At 44.4% G+C, this 15,169-nt stretch overlaps 1 protein-coding gene across 1 annotated transcript in view; it reads left to right on the forward strand.

Annotated features, from left to right (window-relative positions):
- The first annotated feature begins 14,909 nt into the window (after positions 1-14,909).
- Positions 14,910-15,169, forward strand: part of spon1b (spondin 1b) — a 102,742-nt gene continuing 102,482 nt past the window's right edge. Inside the window, exon 1 of the mRNA XM_061677370.1 lies at positions 14,910-15,169. This exon is cut by the window's right edge and continues 197 nt beyond it. Coding sequence (XP_061533354.1) covers positions 15,147-15,169 — 23 coding nt within the window. The 5' untranslated portion in view covers positions 14,910-15,146.

A 15,169-nucleotide genomic window follows, 5' to 3' on the forward strand; every position in this document is an offset into this window, starting at 1 on the left:
TTTATTTGTGCTTGTGTATCGTGCTTAGTGTAGTTTTCTGCTTTCCCTTCCTCGTTCTCAGTCAACTGTAAGAACTTTTCTGTTTCTCCGTCTTTTTGTTTGTTAATCTTATGTAGATTATCTTCTGTTGTTGCTTTTCTCTTTGTTTGCCAGTTCTTTCTATTCTTGTGTGGATGAGATCTTGTTCTTTTGTTTGTAGCTTTGATCTTGTTTTGTAGTAGTAATGTTAGTATTTCACCCTTGTGCTCCTTTTGTTACTTATTTTGCTTTTTCTAGGCATCTGAGTCTTTTTGTTTTTATTTTGTGATGTTTTCATAGCTTTAGTTTTTACTTTGTTGTACTTATTTTGTTCAGTGTCTGTTCCCTGTTCCGCTTCATCCATCCATTGTGTGGATGTTTTTTTAATTTGTTTTTTGCATCAACACTTTTTGTCCTCCTTTCATTTTTCTCCCTTGTTATTGTTGCAGTTCTCCAGTTGGTGCTTCCTTGGTTAAGTAAAAGTCTTGTTTTGATGCTCAATCTTGATTGTGTGCCTTGGGTTCCTACTTTGATACTATGTACCGTAACAGAATAGTCAGGCCATAACATGGACCCCGCAGCAACCGAGCAATTGCGCGAGGCGCTGTCTAACCAGGGGATACTCGTTGGGAGGCATGAACTATTTCTGCAGGAGCTTATGGAGGCTATTAATATTTTAACTGCCACTATGGGTTAATTTGGGTCACGTGTCGAGCAAATGTCCGCGATGCGCAAACCGCCCGTCGCCAAATCTGCTTCAATGGTGTGGAGTAACAATAGTTCAGAGGTTTGTAACTCCCTCTCTACTTTCATCTCAGAGATGAAGAGGGTTTTTGATCATCCTGAGGGGAAAGAAACAGGAAGCCGACTGATCAATTGGTAGCTGATTTTTCTATTGCTTTTCGTAATTTGGCAGCCAAAAGTCAATTTGATAAGCGACTCCTGTCCAGCACTTTTTTGGCAAGGACTGAGTACTCCGGTGAAGGAAGAGCATGTGGCATGAGACGACACCTCCAGTCTGGAGGAATTAATCAGGTTCGCCATCCGACTGGACAATTGACTACGGAAACGGGAGAGAGAGGGGATGGAGGTTTTACATCCAGCACCTGCTTCTTCAAGGAGTCCTACACTCTCTGCCGTCCTACTAACCCTTCATCAGTGACCGCAACCACTCCAGCTGTGAGGAAGCCGATGCAGCTAAGAGGGGGCTGATTGAGCCCACCAGAATGGACTTGACGGATGCGTCTCTGGGTCTGTTTGTACAGCGGTCTTCCAGGACACCAGGTGGCCAGTTGTCCCACCAGACCTACATGGGGTTCAAGCCCCAACCCAGGTCGGTAGAATCCTAGCCATCCCACTTTGTCCCTTCTTTTGTCCGCCAGTCACTCCAGCTTGCCCAAGAAATCTTTTTCTCGTGTTCAGTGTACACCGATAGACTCCTAGTGACTCTGAAAGTAAAAAAAAGACTGGAACTGTAAGGGGTCATCTCTCATGGGGGACTCAGTTTTAAAACCACTGCATTAGTGGATTCTGGTGCTGATGACAATGTTTTTGGACACTGCAGTTGTCGAGTTCTTTAAATATTTTGTATTTAAACTTGATAAACCTAATTGGGTCGATGATCTAGATGGGCACCTCCTGGAGGGTTGTTACTCATAGGACAGAGACGCTGTCTTGACAACTATCTGGCAACCGTCATAAGTCCATTTGTTTATTTGTCATGCCCTTCAAATCTGCCCCAGTGGTCTTTGGGTTACCTTAGTTAAAGCTACACAACCCATAAATTGAGACAAACCTGTCATTGAGAATTGGTGCATATTCTGTCATTCGCATTCCCTACAATTTGCTATCTACTCGTCTCTTCCTCCACACTGTCCTTACAACTGTGCTTTTGAACTTCTGCCTAATTTCCACTCCACCCATGCTTTATCAGATCTCCAAATGCAAACAAGAGGCCCTTAGGGACTATATCAATTCTTCGCTTGCGAAAGGTCTTATTCATCTGGTTTGTTCGGTGCTGTTTTTTTCTTTAGGGATATATAGACAAGACCCTTGACCCTGCATTGACCACCGGGGCCTTAATGAAATAACCATTCAAAACAAGTATCCACTTCCTCGTCTGGATTCTGCTTTAAATTCCCTTCAATCTGCAACAATTATTATTATTATTATTTATTTTATTTTTTTACCAAATTCGATTTATGCAATGCTTACCACTTAGCTTGTACCTGCTTGTTGCCTTGTGCTTGTTTTATCGTGCTTATTATAGTTTTCTGGTTTCCCTTCCTCGTTCTCGGTCGACTGTAAGTACTTTTCTGTTCCTGTCTTTTAGTTAGCCTTTGTTGTTCCATTCTGTTTGCCAGTTCTTTCTAATCTTGTGTCGATTAAAGCGTGTTCTTTTGTTTATTGCTTTGATATTGTTTTCTTCTTAACTAGTGTAGTTTGTATTTCGCCCTTGTTGCGCTCCTTTTGTTATTCCTATACAGCTGAGTATTTTTGTTATTCTTTGCAGTGCTTTCATACCTTTCTTTTCTCATGTAGTTTTTACTTTGTTGTACTTATTTTGTTCTGTGTCTGTTCCCTGTTGCGTTCAATCCAGCCACTGTGTGGAGTTTTTGTTTATTTCCGCGTTTTTTCGCATTGACACTTTTTGTCATTGTTGTTTTATTTTTTCCCCCTCGTTATTATTGTTGTTCACCTGTTGGTACTCCCTTGGTTCAGTGTCTCGTTTTGACGCTCAATCTTGGTTGTGTGCTTTGGGGCCCTACTCCGACCGACACCTTTGCATACTTTCCCTCAGTAGATTTTTTGTATTTGTCCTTGTGACATAGGGAAAAATAATAAGACACAAATAATTGTGAGGAACAGACAATTAGCTGACAGATCACAAAATTTTCTTCTGCAGCTTCTGTAAATGTCACCTCAATTAATATCTTCCATAATGACACTTAGCTAATACTAGTTCAAGGCTGCCTTGAAAAAGAAACCCATATTCTCATTAGGATGGCCAGTTGGGTATTTCTTTCTTTCTTTGTGACTTCAAGTTGATTGAGCTGCTACCACCCATCAATGTTCTGTGTCTTGTCTTGTCCTCATTAGAGCGATCTGAAGCCTATTCCAGCAGACTTTGGTGAGAGTTGGGTTACACTCTGGACTGGTCGCCAGCCAATTAAAGGATTTTGATCCTTATCGTCTGAAAAATCAGGTGGCACTGACAACGATAAATTAAACCTTTTGACTTTTACCAAGCAGCACGGTGGCCGACTGGTTAGAGCGTCAGCCTCACAGTTCTGAGGTGCGGGGTTCAATCCCCGTTCCCGCCTGTGTGGAGTTTGCATGTTCTCCCCGTGCCTGCGTGGGTTTTCTCCGGGCACTCCGGTTTCCTCCCACATCCCAAAAACATGCATTAATTGGAGACTCTAAATTGCCCGTAGGCATGACTGTGAGTGTGAATGGTTGTTTGTTTCTATGTGCCCTGCGATTGGCTGGCTACCAGTTCAGGGTGTACCCCGCCTCCTGCCCGATGACAGCTGGGATAGGCTCCAGCACGCCCGCGACCCTAGTGAGGAGAAGCGGCTCAGAAAATGGATGGACTTTTACCAAACTCTTGTCGTTCTCTGCTTTTTGTTGTCACTCCCGTCTCACTCTTTCTTGCTCTTCAACTCTGGAGCTCTTTAACTAACATAAATCCATTCCACAGTTTGTACATCACTGTTTTTGGACAGGGAACTATTTCAACATAATATGTCGCATGAGTGTACCTTACTTTGATTAACAAGACGGTTATAGTACATCAATGACATCAAAGTGTGTGGACATTATTCATAAACAAGCAAAAAAATGGTAAAAATTAATATCTCTGCAGTGATCCTCTATACACTGGTTTCCTTTTGCAATCAGCACACCACCAATAGGGAACATAGTATAGCCTACTGTATGGAGCTGAATCGAAGTGTACGGCTTGTTAATTATGCAGATTTATTCACTTTGGTCATATTAAACCAAGCAAAACCAAAATCCTCCATGATTTTGAATGGTTGTACAACTGTATGATAATATATAATGTCGACATGCAGATGTGCATTTAGGCAGATCATTTCACATGCAGCTGGTTATCCACATTCTTGCGCTTGAATTTGATGGGCATACTTTATTGCATCTGCTTCATGCTGTCTTTTCTGTGCAGCTTTACAACCTGTGATCACCCTGTCTATGAGTCGGCATGCTCATGCATCAGTTCACTCCTAAGCAATGCTGTAAAAACGACACAAATGATGGATTTCTACTCAGTGGACCTGGAAATAACACAGTTTGCTGCTTTGATGTATTTAGGTTTGTGTGCTATAGGAGATTTCAACTAGCTTTAAACAGAGCCAACATACAGACTTTGTACCTTTCTTTGCTTATTGTCCCCCAACAACAACTTGGACATAACACATTTGCACACAGATGCAGGCACCGAAAACACTGCAAAATACTGACATGACATTGAGCTCTTATCTTATTGGTTACAAGAATGTACACCAGTAGGTACTCCTAATGCATACAGTACAAGTGGTGTGTGAATAAAGCAGCACAAAAAAACTCAAAAATTTAGCAAAACTCCTTCTGACAGGGGATTCTGCCAGATGTTCCCACCGGATCCTCACAATACGTTTGGGCCTGCCACGTCGGACCGGCATCTTCCCCCACCATCGGAGCCAACACACCACCAGGTGGTGATCAGTTGACAGCTCCGCCCCTCTCTTCACCCGAGTGTCCAAGACATGCGGCCGCAAGTCCGATGACACGACCACAAAGTCGATTATCGAACTGCGACCTAAGGTGGCCTGATTCCAAGTGCACATGTGGACACCCTTATGCTTGAACATGTGTTCGTTATGGACAATCCATGACGAGCACAGAAGTCCAATAATAGAACACCCCTCGGGTTCTGATCGGGGGGGGGGTGGAGGAGTGGGGGGGGGCATTCCACCCAATCTTGCCCTTCCAGGTCTCACTGTCATTGCCCACATGAGCATTGAAGTCCCCCAGCAGAACAATGGAGTCCCCAGGAAGAGCGCTCTTCAGCAACCTCCTCCAAGGACTACAAAAAGGGTGGGTACTCTGAACTGCTGTTTGGTGCATAGGCACAAACAACAGTCAGGACTGGTCCCCCCACCCGAAGGCGGAGGGAGGCTACCCTCTCGTCCACCGGGGTGAACCCCAACGTAGAGGCGCCGAGCCGAGGGGCAATAAGTATACCCACACCTCCTCGGCGAGTGGAAGACTCCAGAGTGGAAGAGAGTCCAACCCCTCTCAAGAGGACTGGTACCAGAGCCCAAGCCGTGTGTGGAGGTGAGCCCGATTACATCTATTCGGAACTTCTCGACCTCATACACCAGCTTGGGCTCCTTCCCTGCCAGAGAAGTGACATTCCACGTCCCTAGAGCAAGCTTCTGTAGCCGGGGATTGGATCGCCAAGGTCCCTGCCTTTGGCCTCTGCTCATCTCACACTGCACCCGACCCCTATGGCCCCTCCTATAGGTGGTGAGCCCATGGGAAGGGGGACCCACGTTACCCTTTCGGGCTGTCCCCGGCCAGGCCCCATGGGTGCAGGCCCGGCCACCAGGCGCTCGCCTTCGAGCCCCACCTCCAGGCCTGGCTCCAGAGGGGGGGCCCGGTGACCTGCGTCCGGGCAAGGGAAACCTCGACCCAGGTATATTTTTCATCATTGGAGTCTTTTAGCCGTACGTTGTCTGGTCCCTCACCGAGGACCTGTTTGCCATGGGTGACCCTGCCAGGGGCGTGAAGCCCCAGACAACTTAGCTCCTAGAATCATTGGGACACACAAACCCTTCCACCACGCTTTTTGCAGATGATGTGGCTCTGTTGGCTTCATCAAGCGGTGATCTCCAACTTTCACTGGAGCGGTTTGCAGCCGAGTGTGAAGCGGCTGGGATGAGAATCAGCACTTTCAAATCTCAAACCATGGTCCTCAGTCGGAAAAGGGTGGTGTGCCCTCTCCAGGTCGGAGATGAGATCTTGCCCCAAGTGGAGGAGTTCAAGTATCTTGGGGTCTTGTTCACGAGTGAGGGAAGAATGGAATGGGAGATTGACAGGCGGATCGTTGCAGCGCCTGCAGTGATGCAGACTTTGTATCGGTCCGTTGTGGTAAAGAAGGAGCTAAGCCAAAAGGCGAAGCTCTCAATTTACCGGTCGATCTATGTTCCTACCTTCACCTATGGTCATGAGCTGTGGGTCGTGACCAAAAGAACAAGATCCCGGATACAAGCGGCCAAAAGGAGTTTCCTCCGTAGGGTATCCGGGCTCTACCTGAGAGATAGGGTGAGAATCTTGGTCATCCAGGAGGATCTCAGAGTAGAGTCGCTGCTCCTCCAAATTGAGAGGAGGTGAGGTGGCTGGGGCATCTGATTCGGATGCCTCCCGGACGCCTCCCTGGTGAGGTGTTCCGCCGCCCAGGTCACCATGGAGAGACTCTCAGCTGGCCTGGGAACACCTCGGGATCCCCACGGAAGAGCTGGATGAAGTGGCTGGGGAGAGGGAAGTCTGGGCGTCCCTGCTAAAGCTACTGCCCCTGCAACCCGACCTCAGATAAGCGGTAGAAAATGGATGGATGGATGGATGGACCCCTGAAAATTTGCAGATCAGCATATGCAGATTCACCTATTTGTGAATTATATTGGGGAACTTATCCCTGGTTATTTGTGGAAACCCCTGCACTTCCTGAGTATTTTTTTTCCCGATCCCCCCCCCGATTTTTTGGTTGTTTTTTTTCTAACCCGATCTCCTGCTTATTCACATTTTTTTCGGGCAATTATAATGAGCACCAATTTGCAGATTTTCACTATTCACGGTCAGACCCCATCCCTATCCCCTGAAATTGGGGGGGTCCACTGTACACAACATATTGATGGATGACTAGTTTTACAGTAACAAAAATAAATTATTGCAATACCTCAACATTATTAAAGGTCCCATATTTTGGTTATTTAGACCTCCACAGTGACTGTCTAATGTGGACTGAGTATAAAAGTGTCAATTTGATTTAAATAACAACAACAAAAAAATACTTGGTTTTTGTCATACGAGTGTCAAGGCCCCTCTGACAGCTCCTTCTCTTTGAACCAGTTTTATAACCAATTTGTCCATATTTGGCTAAGACCGCCCCCTTTCCTCTGGCTGCCTCCGTGTCGAAGACCCACTTGTGAGAACACGTGTTTGTTATGTTGACACCGCTGGCTTGAGGCAGAGAGGTAGGTGGAGATCTTCGCTAGCGACATAGATATGTAAGCTCGAGAAATTCCAATGACCGGCTTTCAGGCCTCTCTGCAGAAAAAACGTCTGGAACTCAGGAATGCGTGGATTACTTTAATTCATATTTCACATGTTTATTGAGGCACCATAGAGACAATATTACATCCCAAATACGATAAAAAGTTGGTTTGGCTCAATAAGGGCCCTTTAAACCGTGGAAATGCTGTTACCGTTCAGCTGAGTTTAGTGGGTGGGTACCAACCACGAAGTGGGCAGGTGCTTGAAAAATGAGTTAAGATAGAGTATTTGATTATTAGAGCAAAACCAATGACCCTTTTGCCATGCAAACCATTTTAAATACATTTTTACAGTATGTGGCCTACTATCTCTATTACCTGTTACACATTGTATCTACACTACTATTCATTTGGGAAAGGAAAAGAAAATACAATGATAATGTTTAGACAGTCACACTGAGGAAGCGGAATCATTTAAGCCATTAAAAGGGGAAGTTTTCTCTTTGTGAAAAAATGCAAGATGAGGAATTTGTTCAGTCAATAGTAATTACAATATCAACAAGTCAAGACGTTCATGCATGAGCAGATTTACAATGTGAAAATTTGGAATGCAGTAATCCATTAGAGGATATAATTTCAACAAACTAACATCAGTATAATTTTCATTTCATTCCATACAACCCTTGGGCTCATGCCTCCAGCACCATTACCATCATGAAAGTGTTATTTAAACAGACAGGTTGCTCAAAGACAAACGAACATGGTATGAGTGTACTCGGCAGCCAGGACAGAGTTGTGTGCACCACTTTAGTGCACCACTCCTGCTACATTACAATAAGTTGGATTTCTAGTTAATGCGATCATCAGGTTTCATCTTAGCAATCACTGGTAAACTTGTGTGTTGACATCAAATGAAACACAAAAAAGCCAAATTGATCAAGATAAACCTGTGGAGTTAATCTACACCCACACTGAGCTGCATATCCGTATACAGTACTATACATCTACTGAGGTTTTTTTTAGCTTCACTCTCTAAGACCACTTAGTCATTGTTGGATTTATCTTGCCCAACATTATAAAAAATAGACACAAAAGGAATGAAGACGCTGGTTTCTTTTTCTCATGAGGAGGAGGGCGCATGGGAGATTGTTCAGATTACAGCCTCTCAACACGCTCTAAACAATCTCTCCCGTCGCTCCTGCATTTATTTGAAAATAGGGAGGTTTCTAAGTTTACAAGACACAACACACTAAGGGGAGGGTTTCAAGGTGAAAACATGGCACCAACACCTGCCACGTCCCGGCCACGTCCTTCTCTCAGATGATTACTGGTGAGTCATCTTCTTGAAGGCGAGACATCTTTCTTTCCAAAAATTGTCCATAATACTAATGCAAGCTAAGCAAATAAATGATAACTTCTACAATATATCCAACAGTCATATTATTTTCTTTTTTTTTTAGTTGGTTTTGAAATGATACATTCAGGGCAATCAAAATGAAAGGTTCCTCTGTATTTCAAAATTGTACCTAAATCTAACTTTAGGTTTGACTGAAAGGTGACTCAATCGTTGACTCCACATTGGTCAAGGATCAGCACCACACAGCTGTCATGCATCCGTTTATTGTGGAGTCCTTCCAGATAGGTTCCATCACAGAGCGCAAGCCACGTCAGAACTGTTTAGTGTAACTATATACAGGTCGAGTTCAATTACTTAAACTTGTGCAGGTTTAGAAACACTCACTGAGGGGAACAAAGTAAAAAAATACAAGAAATCACATTGTGACAGTTGTTTTTTTTCTAAATTGTAAATCAGAATCAGAATCATCTTTATTTGCCAAGTATGTCCAAAAAACACACGAGAAATTTGTCTCCGGTAATTGGAGCCGCTCGAGTACGACAACAGACAGTCAAAAAGTTAAAAGCTAAACGGTTGCAGACAACTTCAAAACAAATTTAGCCAAAGTTTAGCATGTTTCTTTTAATTCTGCTGAATAGAAGATGAGTTGACAAAAAAAAAAAAAAAAAAAAGAACAAAACCACAGTGAAAACTGAATCCTTCAACTGATCTTACTGACGTGCGCCCCAGGCTCCACAGCAAAGATAATAGCTAAAACCCTGCATTTCCATAATCCCCTTTGGCTTTTGTATTTTACTACATTATAAAAATTGAGGGCGGCACGGTAGCCAACTAGTTAGCACATCTGCCTCACAGTTCTGAGGACAGGGGTTTAAATCCTGGCCCCGCCTGTGTGGAGTTAGCATGTTCTCCCCGTGCCTGTGTGTTTTTTTTCCGGGCACTCCGGTTTCCTCCCACATCCCAAAAACGTGCGTGCTAGGTTGATTGAAGATTTTAAATTGCCCGTAGATGTGAATGTGTGAATGGTTGTTTGTTTATATGTGCCCTGCGATTGGCTGGCGACCAGTTCGGGGTGTACCCCGCCTCTCGCCCGAAGATAGCTGGGATAGGCTCCAGCATGCCCGCGACCCTTGTGAGCGGTACAGACAATGGATGGATAGATGGATAAAAATATAGGAGAGGGAAGAGTGAAGGAGGCGCTGTGATGAGGCACTGTGACGAGGTACATTTCCACAATACCTGCAGCACTACTTAAAGCGTAAAGATACTCTTGCATCACCTGCTGGTTAGAGTACATAGTGCTCTTTAATAAATTCAGAGTTTTGACATGGCATAGATCAGTGGTTCTCACAAAAAAATTTTTTTTACACCAGGTACCAATTAAAAATACTCAGCTCTCCAAGTACCACCATCTGGACCAATATTAAAATACCGCAGCATGGTAGTTGTAATACTAAAAAGTAAATTTAATATTGTAAGCCAACTGTTACATGCAGTCTGATCATTAGCACTGTGCTTAGATATAGGAGACAAAAACACTTCAGTAATAATTAAATTAAAATGTATAACACATAAGTTATGTAACAATGTACTTATATAAATATGTAAAAACAAACAGTTCTTAAAGATTAAACGCAAATATATTGAACTTCAAAGTTAAATACAACTGAACTGTAGATCTTTTGCAGATCACTTTTGCATACCACTAGAGGGAACCCGCGTACTGGCACCTCACTGGCATAGATAATTGTGATAGGTTACCATATGAAAATAAGATAATGCAGCCCTATGGGGGGCACAAGTCAGTGCAAACTGTAGGCCGGTCCCAAGACCGGATAAATGCAGAGGGTTGCGTCAGGAAGAGCATCCGGCTTAAAACCTTGCCTAACAAATATGAGCGTCCATACCGGATCAGTCGTGGCCCAGGTTAACAACGTCTGCCACCGGCGCAGTCAACCTGCGGGGCGCTGTTGGAAATTCAGCTACTGTGGGTCGAAGACAAAGAAGAAGAAGAAGAGGTGGAAAGCGGGTTCTTCGGCAGAAAGAGAAGAGGAAAACACAGACCCTAGAACTGAATGTGGGGACTTTGAATGTTGGGACTATGACAGGAAAATCTCGGGAGTTGGTTGACATGATGATTAGGAGAAAGGTTGATATATTGTGTGTCCAGGAGACCAGGTGGAAAGGCAGTAAGGCTAGAAGTTTAGGGGCAGGGTTTAAATTATTTTACCATGGTGTAGCTGGGAAGAGAAATGAAGTCGGGGTTATTTTAAAAGAAGAGTTGGCTAAGAATTTCTTGGAGGTGAAAAGAGTATCAGATCGAGTGATGAGGCTGAAATTTGAAATTGAGGGTGTTATGTGTAATGTGATTAGTGTCTATGCCCCACAGGTAGGATGTGAGCTAGAAGTGAAAGAGAAATTCTGGAAGGCGCTAGACGAAGTAGTTCTGAGCATCCCAGACAGAGAGAGAGTCGTAATTGGTGCAGATTGTAATGGACATGTTGGTGAAGGTAATAGGGGTGATGAAGAAGTGATGGGTAAGTACGGCATCCAGGAAAGGAACTTGGAGGGACAGATGGTGGTAGACTTTGCAACAAGGATGCAAATGGCTGTAGTGAACACTTTTTTCCAGAAGAGGCACGAACATAGGGTGACCTACAAGAGCGGAGGTAGAAGCACGCAGGTGGATTACATTTTGTGGAGACGATGTAATCTGAAGGAGGTTACCAACTGTAAGGTAGTGGTAGGGGAGAGTGTGGCTAGACAGCATAGGATGGTGGTGTGTAAGATGACTCTGGTGGTGGGGAGGAAGATTAGGAAGACAAAGGCAGAGAAGAGAACCATGTGGTGGAAGCTGAGACAGGACGAGTGTTGTGCAGCTTTTCGGGAGGAGGTGAGGCAGGCTCTCGGTGGACGGGAGGAGCTTCCAGAAGACTGGACCACTGCAGCCAAGGTGATCAGAGAGACAGGCAGGAGAGTACTTGGTGTATCTTCTGGCAGGAAAGGAGAGAAGTAGACTTGGTGGTGGAACCTCACAGTACAGGAAAGCATACAAGGAAAAAGGTTAGCTATGAGAGGACTGAGGAGAGGCGAAAGGAATACATTGACATGCGACACAGGGCAAAGGTAGAGGTGGCAAAGGCCAAACAAGAGGCATATGATGACATGTATGGCAGGTTGGACACTAAAGAAGGAGAAAATGACCTCTACAGGCTGGCCAGACAGAGGGATAGAGATGGGAAGGATGTGCAGCAGGTTAGGGTGATTAAGGATAGAGATGGAAATATGTTGACTGGTGCCAGCAGTGTGCTAGTTAGATGGAAAGAATATTTCGAGGAGTTGATGAATGAGGAAAATGAGAGAGAAGGGAGAGTAAAAGAGGCAAGTGTGGTGGACCAGAAAGTGGCAATGATTAGTAAGGGGAAAGTTAGAAAGGCATTCAAGAGGATGAAAAATGGAAAGGCAGTTGGTCCTGATGACATTCCTGTGGAGGTATGGAAGCACCTAGGAGAGGTGGCTGTGGAGTTTTTGACCAGCTTGTTCAATAGAATTCTAGTGCGTGAGAAGATGAGGAGTGGAGGAAAAGTGTACTGGTGCCCATTTTTAAGAACAAAGGTGATGTGCAGAGCTGTGGCAAATATAGAGGAATAAAGTTGATGAGCCACACAATTAAGTTATGGGAAAGAGTAATGGAGGTTAGATTCAGGACAGAAGTGAGTATTTGCGAGCAACAGTATGGTTTCATGCCTAGAAAGAGTACCAGAGATGCATTATTTGCCTTGAGGATGTTGATGGAAAAGTACAGAGAAGGTCAGAAGGAGCTACATTGTGTCTTTGTAGATCGAGAGAAAGCCTATGACAGAGTACCCAGAGAGGAATTGTGGTACTGCATGCGGAAGTCTGGAGTGGCAGAGAAGTATGTTAGAATAATACAGGACATGTACGAGGGCAGCAGAACAGCGGTGAGGTGTGCTGTAGATGTGACAGACAAATTTAAGGTGGACGTGGGACTGCATCAGGGATCAGCCCTGAGCCCCTTCCTTTTTGCAGTGGTGATGGATAGGCTAACAGATGAGGTTAGACTGGAATCCCCGTGGACCATGATGTTTGCAGATGACATTGTGATCTGCAGTGAAAGCAGGGACCAGCATGTGGAACAGTTAGAAAGATGGAGGCATGCACTGGAAAGAAGAGGAATGAAGATTAGCCAAAGTAAAACAGAATATATGTGCATGAATGAGAGGGGTGGTGGGGGAAGAGTGAGGCTACAGGGAGAAGAGATAGCAAGGGTGGAGGACTTTAAATACTTGGGGTCAACCGTCCAGAGCAATGGTGAGTGTGGTCAGGAAGTGAAGAATCGGGTCCAAGCAGGTTGGAATGGGTGGAGGAAGGTGTCAGGTGTGTTTTGTGACAGAAGAGTTTCTGCTAGGATGAAGGGCAAAGTTTATAAAACAGTGGTGAGGCCAGCCATGATGTACGGAATAGAGACAGTGGTACTGAAGAGACAACAGGAAGCAGAGCTGGAGGTGGCAGAAATGAAGATGTTGAGGTTCGCTCTTGGAGTGACCAGGTTGGATAAAATTAGAAATGAGCTAATCAGAGGGACAGCCAAGGTTCGATGTTTTGGAGACAAAGTTAGAGAGAGCAGACTTCAATGGTTTGGACACGTGCAGAGGAGAAATAGTGAGTTTATTGGTAGAAGGATGATGATGATTGAGCTGCCAGGCAAGAGAGCTCGAGGAAGACCAAAGAGAAAGTTGATGGATGTCGTGTGGGAAGACATGATGGCAGTTGGTGTTCGAGAGGAGGATGCAGGAGATAGGCTAACATGGAAAAGGATGACGCGCTGTGGCGACCCCTAACGGGACAAGCCGAAAGGAAAAGAAGAAGAAGACCATATGAAAATAAGATAAAATATTTGAAATTTGTAAAAAGGAAAGGGGGTGCACTTCACATTGTTTTCATGAAACATACAGTTTAACATGTTGAAAGAAAAAGAAGGGTTAAATCCCAGCTTGGTTTCATCAGTGAAAAACCATCCATCCATCCATTTTCTGAGCCGCTTCTCCTCACTCGGGTCGCGGCCGTGCTGGAGCCTATCCCAGCTATCATCAGGCAGGAGGTGAGATACACCCTGAACTGGTTGCCAGCCAATTGCAGGGCACATAAACAAACAACCATTCACACCTACGGGCAATTTAGAGTCTCCAATTCATGCATGTTTTGGGGATGTGGGAGGAAATTGGAGTGCCCGGAGAAAACCCACGCAGGCACGGGGAGAACATGCAAACTCCACACAGGCGGGGCCGGGGATTGAACCCCAGTCCTCAGAACTGTGAGGCAGACGCTCTAACCAGTCTTCCACCGTAGGAAGCAACATGACTGGCTTATTCAGTTTGATCAACTTTTATTTTGATATGGGTTTAAGACACTGGGAGATACTCCTGTCTTTGAGTCACATAGATGGTATTGTTATTAGTTTGTCGACATTACGCAGGCACCTGCGGACTTTGCGTTTGTTCAGGAGGAAAGCCCGTTCAGATCTGCTAGATACACCAATGTTTGTCCAGAATCAGTTGGACAGATATAGTAAACAGAAAACATAGTCAGAAAAACAGGTGGAAAAAATTAGTCAGAAAAACAGGTGGACATTTTTTTGTCAGAAAAACAGTAAAAAATAGTCAGAAAAACAAAGTCCTCAAAAAAATTAAACTTTTTTTTTTAAAATATCCAAGTGAATGCAAAACGCTTCCGTAATACTGAGCCGAGCCAGCGACAAGAATGCAAAATTAAATTTTCCATCACCTTAAGGAAGTGTAGGAACCTATCTATCAATGTTGTACAAGGAAGAAGTGATGTAACATTATGCTAGTAACATGCTAAAAGCTATCAGCTATCAACAATTTAGCAGCTAATAACGGTTAACTACACACACACACACACACACATATATATATATATATATATATATATATATATATATATATATATATATATATATGTGTGTGTGTGTGTGTGTGTGTGTGTGTGTATACGTTTGTGTGCTATTTAAAAAGAGTTTTGTGTTATTCTTTTTTGGCACAAATCTAATTCCATACCGGGCAGGACTTTGGACAGGAGCTACTCTGAGTTCACAACAGCTGCAATGTCACTCGTTGTACGTGTGTGTGTGTGTGTGTGTGTGTTGGGAGGAGACACGCTCGCAGACCTTCCATAGCCCGGAGCCAAGGAGACGGGGGTGTGCGCTCCCTTATTGTCAGCTATAGACGCCCCCTATTGCGCCGACCAGACCAGATACCCTTTACCTGATTCGGGATCAGTAGCAGTTCCTCTGTGTCGCGTCCACATGGACCCATCCCCTCTTCTCCACCTTCACTGCTGACTGGCTCGCTGCGTGAAAGTTTCAGCCCAAAAAAAAAAAAAAAAAGGGAGCTTCACGACTTTTTCGTTTACTCGATAAAAACGGCCAGTAGTGTTTAGTCGCCACCGACGTCGACATGGCAATGTTGCTGTTGCTTTT

This window comes from Phycodurus eques, chromosome 5, assembly GCF_024500275.1.
Source record: "Phycodurus eques isolate BA_2022a chromosome 5, UOR_Pequ_1.1, whole genome shotgun sequence".
Lineage (NCBI taxonomy): Eukaryota > Metazoa > Chordata > Actinopteri > Syngnathiformes > Syngnathidae > Phycodurus > Phycodurus eques.